General features: G+C 36.4%; 2 protein-coding genes across 6 annotated transcripts in view; both read right to left on the bottom strand.

The window, feature by feature from the left end:
- LOC130885468 (aldo-keto reductase family 1 member C13-like) overlaps positions 1 to 18,399 on the bottom strand; it is a 288,678-nt gene that overhangs the window by 117,354 nt on the left and 152,925 nt on the right. The window lies entirely within an intron of this gene.
- LOC130885473 (aldo-keto reductase family 1 member C13-like) lies at positions 6,823 to 16,480 on the bottom strand. 5 transcript variants are annotated; one of them, XM_057786972.1, is made up of 9 exons: positions 16,397 to 16,480; positions 13,542 to 13,709; positions 13,017 to 13,137; positions 10,952 to 11,025; positions 10,413 to 10,535; positions 9,637 to 9,746; positions 8,874 to 9,039; positions 8,184 to 8,266; positions 6,823 to 6,865 (listed from the first exon to the last, which is right to left on the bottom strand). In XM_057786972.1, the coding sequence occupies exons 1-9, from the start codon at positions 16,478 to 16,480 to the stop codon at positions 6,823 to 6,825; spliced, it is 972 nt and encodes a 323-aa protein (XP_057642955.1). The 5 variants fall into 5 exon arrangements, with proteins under 5 accessions (XP_057642955.1, XP_057642953.1, XP_057642954.1 ...); XM_057786970.1 differs by having other exon boundaries at positions 10,952 to 11,029; positions 13,021 to 13,137; XM_057786971.1 differs by having other exon boundaries at positions 8,187 to 8,266; positions 10,952 to 11,029; positions 13,021 to 13,137.

The following is an 18,399-nucleotide window of genomic DNA, read 5'->3' as shown; positions in this document are numbered from 1 at the left end:
TATTATAAATAATTAAACATATTATATAATATCATATCATATAATAATAGACAAAGGAATATGTTATAGAGAAGGAGATATAAAGAAAGAGGGACCAGAGAAGATAGTGGGAGAAAGATAAATATGTTTTCTCTCACATCTATGTCTAATAAAAATATAATTTCAAAGTCTGTTAAACTATTCCTTCATCGCACAACTGTCAAAGCACACACAGATGTGAGCCTATTCCACCTTGTCTGATAGTCAGAGAGTTTGAGCTTAGTTTTGCTCTTTCAAAGTTGTTGACCACAGTGTGGCCAGAAATGAGAGATTCTGGCCTTGATTGTGGTTAATTAGTATTCTGAGTGCTGAAGTAGATCCCCTCCACCTGTCCAAGGGTCAAAGAACTCAAATCTATGCCTTGTATCATCCGAATGAAGTCTGTTGCCGCCTTCCACCCCCTTTGGGCTGTATAAGCTTGTGGAAAAATAAATGAGGTAGATTCAGTAGTCAGTGAATGCCCCTCCCAATACTGCCCTGTTTTTCCATCTTATTTCTCCTTTATCTCTGTTCCTTTTGTGTAATTATTCCAATGTTCACGCTCCTACCCTGGAACATACAAGTTTATCAAATCTGGTTTTCACTACACAACTAATTGTTCCGGGGACAATAATTGAATCAAAGCTTTTCCCCACTCTACCAAATCATTTTGGTTGCTTCATTTCCGAGGGCCAACTTTACCACTTAAAGCCTAACACTTAGAGAGACATACAGGGGTCCATTTAGCCCAGGCTCAGCATCTGTTGAGGAATTCTGAGGCTACTCCACAAAAATGCAGTATGACTCGTGTGTCTTATCTTCATTAACATTAGAAGATTCATTTCTCTTAATCTGGTCTTCTTGGAAGGAAGAAATATTTTCAGACTCCATATAAATAGAAAATCTACCATCATCCTATCCCATTGCAATCAATATTGAAACCAGGAAGCCGCCAAGCTGTGCTCTAGATTGGATATTTTCATTTCTCTAAAAAGCATGAAAATAAACTGAAATAAGGAAAACACAGTACCCAGAACAATCAATAGGTGATGATATGGTCAGGCCCTGAAACAGAGCAAGCGCCAACTTCTTGTCTCCTGTTCATGGACTAGTTCTAGCATGAAGAAACTGAGAACCAGAAGCAGGTTACTGGGCAAATTAGTGGAGTCACCATTGAGTCTGTATCTATTTGCCGTTAATCCTGCAACACCAGAAACACTGCTATTGCTTCAGGTAGTTCTAGAAGTTGATGCGTGAAATTCATTTCCTGTCATTCTTCTGAATAAACAGATACTGTTTCTTTTTTCCTTCCCAAGACACAATAACAATAGAAATCGTTACATCTAAAACTTGTTCCATGTTGAAACAATAGCATGGAAAGAGATGAAGTTAAAGCAGTAGTTTGCATGCACCAGAGAGTTTGATTCAATTTGTTTATTCAATATGAATTAGAATTCCTAAACATAATACTATATCATGATAGAGTCATATTTTTAAATAAATTATCTTTTTAGAATCTTTTAATCATAGTAAATCATGCAATCTATTTATTGTCTAAGTCAACATTTGTTACACTAGGAAGCATTAGCCCCCTACTTTCTTGGATGATTTTTTGGTCACTATGAACCCTTTGTTTTATATTTGTATGTGGATGCAGTGTGTGCATGATTCGTTCATGAGCACGTGTGTAAGTGTGGGTGCACACATGCCTCAGCAGGGAGATCATAGGACACCTCAGGAACCTTGCTCCTTAACTTCCACATTGGTCAAGGCAGATTGCTCGCTGTTTACTCCTGAGTATGCCAGACTAGTTCATTCACAAGCACCCATATCTGTCTCCTATCCCACTATAGAGGCATTGGCTCATTACAGACACAGGCCACCTACCATACGGGCTTTACAGGGATTCCAGGGATCTGAACTCAAATCTTATCATTACACATCAAACATTTTACCCACTGGACCATCTCCCCAGCCCATGGAGTCTCTTCCAAATCAGACATTCCTTGAAACAATCAGAACAACACTTTGAACTTTCACCTAGACAAATATAATTTTGCGTTGTCATGATTATGCTTGGTCATGACACTATAGTGAGAGCAATGTGCAATGATAAGGGCAGTATAGTAATGTAGTGCTTAGATGTAGAATGATTAACAACTGCTGAAAATCATATGCCAAAGGTACCAACAAAACCTTAGGACTCATTATGTCTTTCACCTGTTATGCCACCATGAGAAATTTTCAATATAATCAAAAATGCATAAGTCTATATCATTTAATGTGTGACCTTACTCAGAGTTATTCATAGAAGAGGAAATGGGAAGCACTTCATGGTTGTAAATTTTGGAGTACTTATATAGGATTTGAAATGTTGATGTCAAATATCACAAAAATATAAGTGGAGCATATAGATTTCACATGAATAAAATATAGGACTAAGACTTTTAATGCATTTCTTTCAAAGAGCAGGGAATATGTTAGCATCCATATTGTCACATGGTTATATGGGTGTTAAGTGGTCAGTCCCCAAAGCATATATGTATATATGTGTATATATACATATATATATGTATGTATGTATATATATATATATAGTACAGACTCAGGGAACTGTATTGATATATTTAGAAATATATATGAATGTTATGTGTGTTTGTATGTGTAAGAAACTAATTTTAAAAGGACATGGATTTGGAAGAGAGTAGGGAGCGGTATATTCGAGGGTTTGGAGGAAGGTTAGGTGACTTAGTATATATAGTTATAGATATAGACTATATAATATCAGAAAATGAAAGAAGGTTTCAAAAGATAAAGCTATGCCTTTAACTATGGGTGTAGAATAGAATTTCCCAAGCAAAGATCAACACTTTTAACTTTATTTCAACTGCATTTACTCAAAACCACAAACTCAGTGTCCTTCTGTCTTCATCATTACATTCTTGTAATGTAAACTCCTCCAACCTGCTATCATAAATGCAAATACAGATCATGATAGCTCTTGAGTAACCTATGACTGGACTCCAGGACACTGGCACAACTATCCATCTCTCTAGAAATTTTAATACTTTTTTTTTAAACCTCATGGCATGTTGATCTGCTTGGACATTGTACTATATACCCACATATCTGTTTGAATGCCCTGGACTCAAAAAAGAACTATTTTGCTCTATGAACAACAATTTCAAAGTTGCTGCAGCCTGCTCATAATCTATATTGGTAAATTGATGTGGGATTCCCCTCAGTAGGCTCTGAATACTACTGGTTAATAAAGAAGCTGCATTGTGCCTACTGCAATGCAGATTAGGGCAAGGTGGGAATTCCAAGTGGATAGAGGAGGAGAGAGTAGGCAGAATCAAAAAGAAGCCATGTACCACCACAGGAGACAAATGCCAGATGCCATATGAAACCTTTTACCAGTAGGCCACAACATGTGGCGATATACAGATTAATAGGAATGGGTTAATTTAAGATATAAGAGCTAGCCAATAAGTGAGCTAATAAACCAAGCAGTGTTTTAATAATACAGTTTCTGTGTGTGTATTTCAGGTCTAGGCAGCTGGGAAATAAGCAGTCTCTGACTACAGTAAATATTCTTCTTTTTAGAGTCTTGAGAATAAGGGGAAAATTTGGAAGCACATTTAAATGAAATAAAATAAGATTACAACATGAAAACTTATGCCTATAAGTAAAGATCGTTATTATATAAAGTTTATATAAATTATCAAATTCTCATAATCTTATATGATAAACTCTTAGGTCTCCTTTTGTGCCTAAAACTGTGTCACATATAAACTGAATTTATAAGTGGAGTTTTTTATATAAAATATAGTGATGAATTTTTAATATCCAGGAACTAATAGAACACGGCTATCATTACATGTATATATACATACATATATACATATATATGTGTATATATATATATAAATTTGTTTAGATATGAGCTCAGTTCTCTATTCTGTTGTGACCAATCATTATTCTACTATTTTCAACTTGATCTGTTTTGACAAATGTCAAAGGATAAATCTAGTGCCTCAAAGATCAGGACCAAGGCCTTGGTGGTCATCTGACTATTAAATGTTATTTCTGGGGTTTTACCAAGTTATTAATTTGTCTGATTTAGAATTGGGTTTCATGGACTCAAGCTGATCAGTTTCCAGTCTAAGTGTTCAAAATAGGCTAAATCATGAACTCAGGGAGAGATGAGTAGACTGATCATTCTCTCTATAATTTTCCATTCAGAAATATTTTGCTGATGGGTACAGCCCTTGCATTCAACAATTCATTTATTTTTGCATCAACTTTTGACAGAAATGTCTCTATTATAAAAAAAGTTCTACTCTTATTTGGGTGGATCCATCTATTTATAGCTGGGTCCCTGTCCTATACATACTTATTCTTCTAGACTATGGCAAAGCAGGCATGTTCAAAATGTGCCAAGCAGTTATAAGTGTAGGTAAGATGAGAAATCCACTTTCAATAAAATCATCACTTTCTCCCTATGATTGCAGCAATCATGGCTTTTTTTCCTCCAAAGTAAATGTTTCAGGCGTTGTGATCCATTCCTAGCCAATGCTGCATGAGAGAAGACCATACTAGGACACAATCTAGTTTTATTTTGTAAGAGATGCTTTCAAAAGCTTAATTTTCTCATATTGGATATGTTACTATCACTCCATAATTTCTGAAGTTACTGTAGTTTCATTCGCCCAGCCTGAGCATGAACTCGACACACAAGAGAAGTGCCAGTAGAGATGGAAGAAAATAAGGGTGCTCAATGAACAATGTCCAGTGTGAGGTCTCTCACCAGACTTTTACTTGTGGAAGTAAATACTTCTGTGATTATTCAGCCCATAAGATACACATTTATAATATACATAAAGATATCCCAACAATGTAAGTGAAGGTAACAAATTCCTCAATGACATATGCAACTCCCACTGTACTTTGCACACATCGAAAAACCTCTCAAATTTCTGAACATTTGTGAATCTATAATAAGATTATAAGCTTCTGTAAATCCAAATGAAGATCACAATACTGAACAACAAGGGATGAAGAGATGGTTCGGAAGTTAGGAGTAATTTCTTCTTTTCTAGAGGACCTGGATTTGATTCCTAGCACACACAAGTTGATTCATAACCATCTATAATTTCAGTTCTAAGGAACAAATAACCTCTTTGACCTCCCTAAGCAGCAGATATTCATGTGGTATACAAAAATACATGCAAACAAACACACTTACACATAAAATAAAAATTATGTTTTTAAAAAAATTATATTGAACAACATTAAATAAGAATTAATACAGAAAAGGTAATGGTATATTAAAATGTGTTCAATTCTCCCTTAAAATATTATATTCCTGATCAATTTTGCAAGCACTGAGAAAAAGCCTTTGGTTGTCAATTTAATCATTTTTTCAAATGCAAGGAAAAAATTTATTTTCTGTGTACATAAAGATTCTGTGGAAAATAATTTGTAAAATTCCTAAAGAAAGCACCATAAACCTAGATTTGCTATTTAATGTCAACCACTATTTATGAAATTAGACTGTATGTGAGAATGGAAGTATTAAGAAATTAAAACTGGTATGGGAAGTAAAGATTTGGTATGTTGAAACCTATAAGATTGTTTATATAACTTCACTGAAGAAAAAATTATACGGTGACTGTTGATACCACCTACATGCCAAGATCACATGGTACCAAGTAGGCAGATCTTCTCAGTGTGGGATATAATGCACAATAAAACTACCTATTGGGGTATCCTGTTGTTACTAATAGTTGCCTCTTTACTTGGTTTCTACTTACCAGAGACTATGTCAATTAGCCTGGGTTACATGGTATTTCTGATGTATCCATGGGGAAAACCTGAAGCTTCCTAGTCTAACATTGTTTTTGACATTGTTACACTCTAAATTTTCAGGAATTCATAGACCACATTCCATCAATGCACCATAAATCTTAAAAGTATTTTATACTTATTAAAATTAAAGTTGGTTTTGTTTTTGTTTCCTTTAAACCATAATGCTAGGAATAACTCTCTGATGTGTCATTGAACTAAATATGTGAAAATCTCCTTTTGTCTGCAAGATGTAATTATCTTAAAAAAAAAAGAAAAGAAGAAAAAAATAAAATTAGGAAAAAACCCAACCTTGGCGTCATTTCTAGGTAGAGTTATGATCAACTCCCTCATCTTGAAGTCTCCCATCCTGACTTTTAATGATCCTACTAGGCTGATTCTCATGTCACCTCTTTAACCTATCTCAGGAATGCCCCACTCATCAGTTCCAAGACTCTAATGCTAAGCAGGTAGAGAGAGCCTGGGAATTGTTGGACAACCTTCACATGTGTGTCTCATGTTCCTGATTGAGAATCACAGAATTTGTGAAGGGTTTTCTTGTTGACTCAGGTCTAAAGGACCACTGACTCATAGATAAGTACTAAGAGTCATTCTCTGGTCTGGAAGCACCACCTACCCCAAGTCTGAAATGTTTGTAAAATAGAAATCATCATCTCCAAACATCAACCACAGACTTCCAACAAAACCAGTTTTGTGTCATAATATCTCATTTTTAAGTATCTTTTGAGGAGAAAACATTTTATTTATTTCAATACACCATGAAAATTAAATTCCCTTTCTTCAAGATCATTAGCTGGAGCTTCAGTTGAATGTGACTGTTACTAAGCAGCCTAGGTTGACCGGAAATGAGGCATCCACCAAACAGCATCTGAATCATATCACCAACATCACTGTCCACACACAATAACTTCAGGCAGTCATGACTAGGTTCCCATATTAATATTCCTCAGAATATGGATATTCAGGGTGGTCAGCAAAACTAAAAGAGGAAATAAAAGCAAACACACAGTTTGATGTATTTCTACAATGTAAGTTGTGACATCTAGGAAAGCACCATCAGATGAAAGCTCAACATTTTGTTCCCTGATCAGTTGCAGAAGGGGATATTCTTACAGTTATTTACAAACATGTATAAGAAATGTTTTAAAAATATAATTCATGCACTTTTCATAAATTATGTCCACCTGCCTACACTAGAACACTCAAAGACCGGTGTTCATTACTATTTATCTCCCTTAGCTTCATCTATGCATCAATCAATGAAGAGTCAAAATCCTTCCCAACTTCAGTCTCCAAAAAAAAAAGAGAAAAGGATAAGTCATCTTTAGTTCAAGGTAACTCTACACATTGATCAACACAAAAATACGTTAATGTGCCTTAAAACATCATTTATGCCTAATACTTTCACTTTCATTTAATTAATAGTAATGCATTAATTATTCACTCGCTGCCCATTAGGTAAAAAGTAATGTATTAAACTCAGTTAGGGAAAGAATGTCCTTCATAAAGTGGGGATTCATTGTCCAAGGAGATAACTGTGCAATTTGTAAAATTCTACATAAAAAATAACAATACAAAATAAGCATTGATAAAACCATTAATTGATAAAGTGTGGCAAGAAATATTCATTACTTACAACAATGACTCATCACTGAGTTTTATCTCTCCTTTGCCTTCATACTACTCTATACTAACAAAAATCTTAATAATGATAACATATATACCAATTTTACAAAGTATTGTAGATTTTATAATCCTTCTTCAAACATTATTATATTTCTTTCTATTGAGAATTAAAATTATAACAAGAAGAAGATATAGATAGATGACAAACAGGCATGCAGATAGATAAAAGCAAAAAGATAGATAGATAGATAGATAGATAGATAGATAGATAGATAGATAGATAGATAGACAGATAGATAGATGAATATCCACATTTATGTATACATGCAGGTTTCCATTTATAATATAGCCTATGTCCAGTATCAAATTTTGTAACCATAGATCATAAAGAGGAACTGAAGATCTTTTGGTGGCTATTAACTCTCCAATACAATAGAGTTTTTTCCTAAAGTTTCTTCTTTTAGTTTAGAATATGATTTCCAAAACCTTCTCTATGTTTTACAATGACACATCCACATTTTCAAAAACTCAGAAACAAATATTGCTCTATCTCCATGGGAAACTTGCTACAGATGAATAGGACATTTGGTTTCTGAACCATCAAGAATGGAAAAGCAGGGGAGAGACTTGGTCCTGAAACTAACTGAGGTGAGGTGTTTAACATTACTTACGACTCAGTTGAAAGATATCGAAAATTTTTGTTCAGGCCATCTAGGGTTTTCATATCCTCAGGAGACAGCTGGAATTCAAAAACCTTTCAGAAAAACACAAAGATTTTAATATTTGAATGAATCAGATTTTTGTCTGAAAGGCAATGTGAGTAGCACTTATGCCTCTGAAAATAATGAACATTGTTTACCAAAACATTCATGATTAATAAATGCCAAGTGAAATGAAGGAAAATTGCTTTTGAGATATATTAAAATTGCTCAATGTCACAGATGAGAGGAATCTCAAAGGCTCTTTGAGGGAGGAAAAAAAACAGTTAACATACATAGTTTCCAAGTAATCTAGAGCAAAATTTCAAAATACATCACACAAAAAAGTGATTGGCATGGGAAGTTACATTTTGATAATCTATCAATGAATAGTTAAAATGTAAAAAATTGCTCTTTTCAACATTACGTAAGTCAAGATTTACCTAAATTCTAATTATAACATGTTTGTATAAGAACAAAAGAGCTGACTTAAAAAAGAATCTTATTTTAATTTGAGACATTTTAACTTCAAAATGATTTTTCACTTACAGTTCATATCTTAAACACATGTAGGGCTTGATCTCAAAATAGTACATAGAGATTTGAAAGAAGCAAGCATATGGAAGATACTATGTAACAACCCTAAGGAGCAGAGCTCATCACCTGCAAATTCTCTTTCATCTCATTTTCTTTGAAACTCTGGGCCAGGGGCACAACCCCACGCTGAAGCAGGTATCGCAGAGCAACCAAGGCGGGGCTTCGCTTGTTCTTTTTGGCCACATCATAAAGAACTGGATCATGTAAGAGAACTGGAGAGTTCTGATCCACCCTAGTAGGAAAGTAGAAATAAGCTCAAGAGGCCAAGGTTATGGGTTTATTATGGTGCTGCAAAACACAGTAGAGGATGCATTTTAGACTAGACGTGATGGTTATATATAATTATCAACTGGACAAAGTCCGGAATCACCTGAAACATGGGATTCTAGAATGCCTGTGAGAATTTATCTTATGAAAATTGATGTGGGAAAACCCATTTTAATTATTAATGTGACCATTTGCCCACATCCTGGACTGTATAAATGGAGACAATGATCAGATCATTAGTGTTCATTTGTCAATCTCTGCTTCTTGATTGCAATGTGAAGGAATACCTGCTTCCATCTCCTGACACCCTGACTTCCTGCTCTTATGCTTTGCACCCTAGAATTGTGATCTATAATCAGCCCTTTCTCCCTGAGGTTGCTCTTGTCCAAGTATGTTCTCAAAGCAACAGAAAAGGAAATTAAGATACCAGGGCTACACAGAAGTCCCTGAGCCACAAACTTTTGATTGACATGGTTCTTCTAAAGCTCCCTCTCTCCCTGAGAACTGAATGTCATGATGCTAAATGACAGTCGTGCTTCAGGTATACTCTTCATCTTCTTACCATTCTTTATATCGTTGGGTTCCCAGGGCACCATAAGCAACCAGAACAATGTCTTTTGATTTGCAGTAATCCAGCAGCTTACTCTGATTTAAATAAAGATGACATTCAACCTGTGGAAGAATATGAGAGAAAGACATCAGATTATATCAAATGCTCGTATTATGACAAACTAAAACTTAAAGCCAACAAAGTAGACTAAAAATCATATGCAATATCACGTTTGAATTTAAAAGATCAAACTGTTGCAATTTATTTTTGAAAGACAAACGAGCCAATTTTGGAAGATTCTGTTAATATAATTTGCCTTGGCGAGCTTTTGTTTCAAAATCATACTTAGTTGTCAGCAAGGCAGTTAAGTGAGTAAGAATACCAGCTGTTAACTTAATAAAATCATGAGGAAGGAGTGTAATAATATGGTAAGCAGCATTTAAACTGCACATAAGTGCTGACCACTGGCTGATTTTTTTATTTGAACTCAGTCTTTCAGCAAAGTATCCCAAGCCCACTCATATATTCTCAGTTAGAGTAGAAGATCAATTTTCCCTGTGCGTAACTTCTGCCTGTTAGACCAACTCAGAAATTATGCATTCTCACAAATACTTTAATAGTCCAAGGTTAAATTTAGAATCACTCATGTCTTTTGAAACAATGGTACTGTTCTCAGAATCTTCTTTTCCACAAAATGAAAATCACTGGGGCAGAGGACAAATGAACAAGTGTTAGTCGTACAGAGTGAAGAAAAGCATGAGAGATGGGGAGGGAATGAGAACCCTTACCTGATTGCAGACAGGCTTGTACTTAAGCCCTGGCTTATTCAGGATTCTCTCTAACTGCTTGTGGTTAAAATTGGACACCCCAATAGACTTGACCAATCCGGCATCCTTACACTTCTCCAACGCCTGGTGATGAGAAGGGGGTTATAAAGTGTCATACTTGCAATTCACTGCATCAGTATAAAGAGAAGATGGAGCAGTTACAAAGAAAACTGTCTAGAGCTAGACATATAGTTCAGTATTAGAACACTTGCCAGTGTGCATAAGGCCCTAAGTTTGAGATAACAGACACTTAAAAAAAAAAGAAAAAGGTGTGGAGGGGTATATTGGCCAGATTATCAGAGGACTTAAATAAGAAGAAGCAAAGATAAAGATGAAAATGAAGAATAAGATGTCAGCCTAGGTTCTATGGTTTCTTTTGAAAATTGAGGATGTTGCTACATAAGATATGTATGCATGTAAATGAATTTCTATACACAGGGGAAAGTGAGCTGATTCTCTCTCCCTCTGATTGATTTATTTTTCTTTTGAAAAGTACTCACCTCCCACGTGGCACAGAAATCCACTGTGTCCAATAGTAATTTCCCTTGTTCATCTACTGGAAAATCATTATCCCCTGGCTGGAAGAGAAGTGTTTTTAGAGAAATCTCACAAAAACAGGTGTCTCGCCTGTAGTAATGCTTTTAAGAATATCTTGAAGGACCTGGAGAGATAGATCGGTGATTAAGCAATGGCTTTTTGTTGTAGAATGTTATTTTAAAGTGTGTGTGTGTTACATTTGCTCGTGCTGTGGATGGAGAATTTTTTTGCTGATGTAAAGATGTGTTACTTTTTTGCGTTACATCTGTTTAACTCTGTGAAGCTATAATTCGTTGCCTATCTAAAACACCTGGTGGTCTAATAAATAGCTGAATGACCAACAGCGAGGCAGGAGAAAGGAGAGGCGGGGCAGAGAGTATTAATAGACGGAGCAAGGGTGAAGGGAGCAAGACAGAACGAGGAGAGGAGCACGCTAGAGGTCAGGCACACAGCCACCCTACCTGTCATGGTGGAAGACTGAAAGTAAGATTGTAGAAATAAGACCCCGGGGGGGGGAGGGGGAGGGTGGGTCAGGGAGGAAGGGGCAGTTAAAAGCTGGCTAGAAACAAGCTACAGTAAGGCCGGGAATTCATAAGGTTCCATGTGTGTGATTTACTTGGGAGCTGGGTGGCAGGCCCCCCAAAAGAGCCCCAAGAGTCAAAGTGTAAAAAAACCACCACCACCACAACAATAACAGCTTCTCTTTCAAAGGACCTGGGTTCAATTCCAAGCACCTATATGATGGTCCCAATTATTTGTAACGAAGTCCCATGTGGCCCAATGCCCTCTTCTGCTCTCCACAGACACTAGTACACAGACATACACACAAGCAAAATAGCAATACACATTAAATAAATATTTTTTTAAAAATGTAAAGAACAACTTGGAAATAAGAGAGTAAGCAGGGGCTGGAGAGATGGCTCAGCGGTTAAGAGCATTGCCTGCTCTTCCAAAGGTCCTGAGTTCAATTCCCAGCAACCGCATGATGGCTCACAACCATCTGTAATGAGGTCTGGTGCCCTCTTCTGGCCTTCAGGCATACACACAGACAGAATATTGTATACATAATAAATAAATAAATATTTAAAAAAAAAATAAGAGAGTAAGCAGCCATAAAGTGAGGCATGATCCTATACAGTGTGTTTACAAAGTGATACACAGGTAGAGTTGTAAAAATGATCTTTAGGAGCCTAGTTTTGCATTGTTCTCTTATGTTAATTGTATGAATAAATAAATATTTTCTTATAATAATTTTATTTTTGAAATTAAAATATAATCACATCAATTCCCTCCTTCCCTTTCCTCACTCCAGTGCCTCCCATGTATGCCCTTGTTGTCTTTCAAATTCATGACCTCTTTTGCTTTAATTGTTGCCACACACATATACATGACACACACACATGTACATATAATTCTTGCACCTAGATAATATTTCCAAACACCAAACTGAGCTCTCCTAGCTGACTTGTATTCTTTTATCTACTCCTTTTCTTGTAAAAGAGAAAAATGTTTCATATACACTGGGAAGCCCAGTCATTGCATGGCCTTGAACACCAGCAAGAATTTATATAAATCCTTTCTCAGGATAAATAATAAATATGAATGCATGTGGATTCAAGGGCAGGCATGTGAACCAAGGATGGCCAATAAGGACTTTGTGCAAGATTGATTGTGATAAGAAAAGATGTGGAGAAGCCATAAAATGCCAATGACCCTGAAGCTGAAACTCTCTTGGGGCCATCCTTACCACCAAGGGAGAAATAGAGACAAGACTTGGGCAAACATCCAGTAATAAAATTAAATTTAATGATGTGTAAATACAAGATTTTCTGGAAGTTGTTTCTAATCTCTGACTCTGAAAATTTCTTTGACACCTTATTTCACAATCTTATAAACCCTTTGTAGAACCTTTTCAGAAGTTTAATAAAATAAATTTATATGAAATTGTAATGGAAACTTGTCTCAACCATCCATAAAAATTATATCAATATCTCCATAAAAATGTGTGCATTAGACAATACAAATCACCTACCTTCAATGGTATTGGGTAATGTATAAGGTAAAGATCAACATAGTCCAGTTGAAGTCTTTTTAGTGATTTTTCCAAACTAGGCCGGACCAGTTCTGGCCGAAAGCAAGTACACCAAAGCTACAGAAGTTGAAGATTAGAAGTTTTGATCAATTAATAGATTGCCCAAACATGCATACTTATTTATCCTAATACTACAATATTTTTTGTACTTGAAGGAAAGTTATAATCATTCCGTTTAATCCAGGATTTACTTAAGTCATACTTAACAATGTGACCTCCCTTATATATTCATTGTAATTGTTAGCTCATTGAAAAATGAAAGGAAATTACTCAAGAAATAAAACACATACCACTAACAATATTCAAAAACTAAACTATAGAGATTATAATCTAATAGTAATTTCTCTCACCCGTTTATACAATAGACACCTTTAACCAACTTCTGATCAAGTAATATAATTTTCACTTCTTTAAATTTCACTAATTTGCACACGTGCATGCTATAAAAACTCTACCTTTACCTTTGTAGTGATGAACAAGTCTTCTCTCTTTACAACGCCAGCTTTAATCTTGCTTTGAATGGCCTGCCCTACCTCCTCTTCCACGTGATATACATAAGCAGTATCAATATGGCGGAGCCCAGCACCTATAGCTAGGTTGGCAGCCTCCAGTGACTTGCTTATGGGAACCTAGAAGAACAACCCAAAGAGGTATTTAGAGATGCACATTCTGAAAGCTTGTTCAGAGTGAGCCTAGATGGGAGTTTACTAGACCAGAAAGAGTTAGGTCTTTTAAAGTCACCCTCAGACCACTAGGCAAGAGCCTAGTCCCCTGATCCTTGAACTCTCACTTTTATTCTATAAAGCATAAGGAATTCTACAGAAATATTGTAGATGTCACAGAAAACTAAGACTCTCCACAGACTCATTGTCTGCCTATATTTGTCCCACATTTGAGACAATGAGCCAAAATCTACTTTCTTGGGGTCTTTCCTGATTAATAGCAAGACTTTCACATCCAGAAAAAAAAAAAAACATTTTTATATCCATGTAGTCCTAGTTACGCACTGGCTCTCATAAATGCCAAGCTCACAAGTTCAAATGTTTGCTTGGAAGTCACACTCAATTTACGTAGTGGGGGTTACTAAGCAAAATAAACAAAAAGAAGTCTGCTTGGGACAAAGCACAATTCCATAGACCATCTTCCTTGACTCCAGCTAAGACACTGTCACATAATCATGAGACAGCAAAGATCTCAGATACCACACAACACCAAGTTAGTAATAGGGATTTGAACAGAGAACAGTATCTTATGTTAGTCTTTGTGTATATCCATTTTCTTTGTCTGCGAGAAATAAATACAGGCAGAGAAAAAAATTCTTACCCTAGTAATATATTCTCCTTAAAATAAATTGTGAACATCATATTGGAAATTATTCATTTGGGGTGTCAGCCCTTTCAACCAAAGATGACTTGCTTAACAAAGATATGATTGAAATTAAATCTAAAAGTACTGCCTTGACTGTGAGATTTGGATAAAGATATGACAGTTCTTTATTAAAGAATTTAAGGTGTGGACTGGGAAGATGTCTCAATCAATAAAGCATTTGCTAATAAGTCTCAGGATCTTAGTTCAGACCCCAAGCCCTCATGTAAAAGCAGAATATGGCATGGTGGCACACACGTGTAGAAACAAAGTCAGGGTGGCTTGGGGAAACAAAGTCAGGGTGATCCATGAAGCTCACTGGACTGCAAGTCAAGCTGAATCCCTGAGTTACAGATACAGTGGGACACCCTACCTCACAAAAATAAAGTGAGAGCAGTTTAGTCAGACTTTAACCTCTGGCATAAACACACATGTGCACAAAAACACACACATATATATATATAGTCATACAACACATACAAAGGGGTTAAGAAGAAAAACACTACATTTTTGATTATTTTGCAATTTCTACAATTATCTTTCACAATAAACCACAGTGACTGAAATTCTGCCTGGTACCACCTTCTCTGGATACCAGCTCTGACATAGTTAAAAGTAATGTCATTCTAGGAGTTACCAACACTAAAGTTTTTAGCAGGACCCTTGACCTGTTGCTGCCTTTCTTTTATATTGCTACCTTGATAAGTAACTAATCCTGTATATATCTCCAGATTTATCTATGTAAATATGAATATATCTAATAGAAAGGAAATGTGCAAATTTGAAGTTAAGGGAAGTGGTCCTTTGTCACAGAATTTAAAAGATTCAGAAAGTTTACAAACAAGAAAGTCCCTGATTAAGTAAGAAACAGTACACCTTGAAGTTTTCCATTCTAGAAAACTTCATGCTCTAAACCTAACATTCATTAATGAAGACCAGTATGGTTACCAGGTCCTCCTTCCCCCAATCATAAGGATATATTATAAATTCCAGTAAGTTTCCTACAGTTCAGGGTTTGTTATGGGGGAATTTATTTAGCTCTACTGCAACATTCGTGTGTGGTGCAGAAGGCTACCCCAAAACGAAACTGAAGTAGTCCTCAAACACTTGTATCATGCATTACTACAGGGAGACACTTTGAGTTACCACACTGATTTCCACAGATCTTGCCTTCTTGAAAGGAAATATCATGCTGTGGATTGTAGATATACACAGAGAAGTCCCTCACTGCAACCAAGAATGCTGATAGGCAATCTGGTGACTTTCTTCTCTTCTATCAAGTTGAGAGACACAGACATAGGAAGAACATAGTGCCCAGGATTGTTAAGTCATGGATTTGTCCCTTTAAGCTTGGAGCTCACAGCCAGAAGATTCATTTCAAGTTCAGTCTTGGAACTGGCAGACCCCAAACCAGAACAGTGAACTCACAAGCAGGTCTGGGCCAGAAGAGAAAATCCAAGAAAAAAAGACTCGGCCACATTCTGTTAAGACCAGAGAGACTAGTCTCCAGCAAGAATAACTAGGAAACATTAACAATCTCCCCATCCCTGAAGTCCAAGACTGAGTTACAGTAAATGTCCCAATACCTCTGAGGCATGGGCCCTGTAGTTCCATCATATACAACACCAACACCCATGTTCAGAGAAAATGTTTGAAGAGTTAAACATTCCCTTTGTTCTCCATAAAACAGGCATCACTGCTGGCTTACCAGGAGCAGGGCAAGCATGAATAAAGACCCTATTCTGACAATTCTGACTCAGCCTATCTCGGGAAACAGATTAGTCTCCTACCCATAGCCACCAATTCCAGCCACTGCTGTAACCTCTATTTAACAGGAATAATAAACAAGTGTGGTCTCAATAAAAGCTTGACGTAGGCCAAGCCTAACTATCTGCCTTCTTGTACATGGACTCGCTCTGGCCTGGAAATACGTGGAATCTTATATCCTTACCTCTTGGGGTTTATAGGTGCCAAAACCCAGGGCAGGAATGAAGTGGCCATCGTTTAGTTTGACAAACTGCTGTTTGGAACTCATGGTCTGTCACTCCTCTGCCTAAGAATGTCTTGAATCTTCTGATGCCTTGAAGGGGAAGTTGTCAATCATCATATATCAGCTTCCTATCTATAGGTTAACAAGTGGCACTCCCATTCTTCTGGTTAAGCATTCTTACTTAGTGGATAGTGTTTAACTCTTTCTATACCCTAGTTAATGATTAATTAGTGCTACTGTCTGGCTAATGGTTAAACAATATTGCTCAATGCCTATTGTGTAATACTAGTATTGCCTGTCTAATGGTCAGTCAACAGAAAGGATGCAGTAAAGTTAAATCATTATGTCACATGTAAGAAGGGAAGTCACTCATTTTCATATAAAGGATGAATTTTAAACAAATTACTATATACTGATAAAGTATTTTTTTCCTTTAATGTTCTCTTTATTATTGCGTGTATTATATATGATATATTATTGCATATATTATATATTTGAGAAGAGATTGATTGAATATAATACTTCAGACATTTATAATACTTCAGACATTTATTGCCATTTGATCATTATGAAGCCTCTATTTGGTCTTTTATCCTTGGAAATAATGAGCTAGCACTTAACATAGAAACATATTCAAAGAAAAAAGAAGCCACAATTGGACATTTCAAAAATTTTGATACTCCACCATTAAATTTATTTAATAATTAAAATACAAAAGCTTAGTATTTTTAATTTTTCCTGTATTTTTCCTTTGTCATTGTCCCAATTACAATCCTGAAATACATAAAGGGGACAACACAGAGCAGTGCTTAGTGGTTGATAAACCATTGACAACTACTGGGTTTTATAACAAGCAAAGAGACTTAGATATTACTACAGAACTCATTTATTAGATAATTTTGAAGTTTTTGTGTATATGTGCTAGGAATGTGTTGCCAGATACTGTTTGTTCATTCTCAGCTGCTCTGACCCAAAATAATCTCACAAAAATCATATTATTTGCATTAGAAATATTTCTTAAGACCAGCCTCTGTTCTGACACAAATAATTTCAATCAGACCAAATCAAACTGATGCCCGTGTTTAATTACTGCAATGATCCCAGGTGGCCCAGGAAAGCATGGTTAGGGGAAGAGAGAGACGGGAGAGACCACCTGCTCCTTTTCTGGGCAGAAGCCTAATAGTCTGTGAGAGTGGTCCTGACCCTCCCCGGGAGAGATCAGCACTTGGCAGACTTTCCCAGAGTTGAAGTCTGGAACAAGGCAACTCCCAGGGGAGGGGGCTTGAAATGGAGTTCCCCTCTCCATTTCTGCTCCTTTGGCACTCCAAGGATGGGTGCCAGGGGTTGGGGTGATGCTGTCACCCAAATAATTTGCAATACTGTTTGGCCAATAACTTAGGCATTTTTCTAGGTAGTTGTTATATCTTAAAATAACCCATCTCCATTAATCTGTGCACAAGGTCAAGGCCTACTGGGAAAGGTTCAGCGGGCACCAGTGGAAGCATCTGTCTCTCGCTACATGGCTTCTCATTGACTATACCTTCTTTCTCTATTTATCTTTTCTAGCCTGGCTATATTCTGTTAAACCATTGGCCGATAACAGCTTTTTTATTAACCAATGGTATACAGAGGGGATTCCTACATCAGGTGTGCAAGAAGAGGATGTTGATCACTTGGGAATTGTAGTTACCAGCAGTCGCGGGAAACCTAGCTTGTTATATGAATGTGGTATACAGTTCTGAAGGTGTAAGTCACAAACAATCCCACACCAGTTTGGAATTATGATTAATAGAATGGCTATTTATTTAAGGGGGAAAAACTTAGAGATCACCATCCCAGACAACAGCCCCTCTGCGCAATCAGGAAAGGAGCCTAGTTGCCAGAAGCATAGCTGGAAGCCAGAGAGCTAGCAGAAGGCAGTGGCTGCTTCTTTAAAAAGAGAGAGACCACACCCCAATGAGCTG

The sequence above is a fragment of the Chionomys nivalis genome, chromosome 13, assembly GCF_950005125.1.
Source record: "Chionomys nivalis chromosome 13, mChiNiv1.1, whole genome shotgun sequence".
Lineage (NCBI taxonomy): Eukaryota > Metazoa > Chordata > Mammalia > Rodentia > Cricetidae > Chionomys > Chionomys nivalis.
Note: the sequence above shows the minus strand (reverse complement) of the source record. Positions and strands in the feature narration are given on the sequence as shown.

Coding starts and splice junctions, on each gene's coding strand:
- LOC130885473 (XM_057786972.1), bottom strand. CDS start 16,480: ATGAGTTCCAAACAGCAGTTTGTCAAACTAAACGATGGCCACTTCATT. Junction 9,747..10,412: donor ACAAGCCTGTCTGCAATCAG/GTAAGGGTTCTC, acceptor ATTCTTCCACAG/GTTGAATGTCATCTTTATTT. Junction 6,866..8,183: donor CGATATCTTTCAACTGAGTC/GTAAGTAATGTT, acceptor TTCCTCTTTTAG/TTTTGCTGACCACCCTGAAT.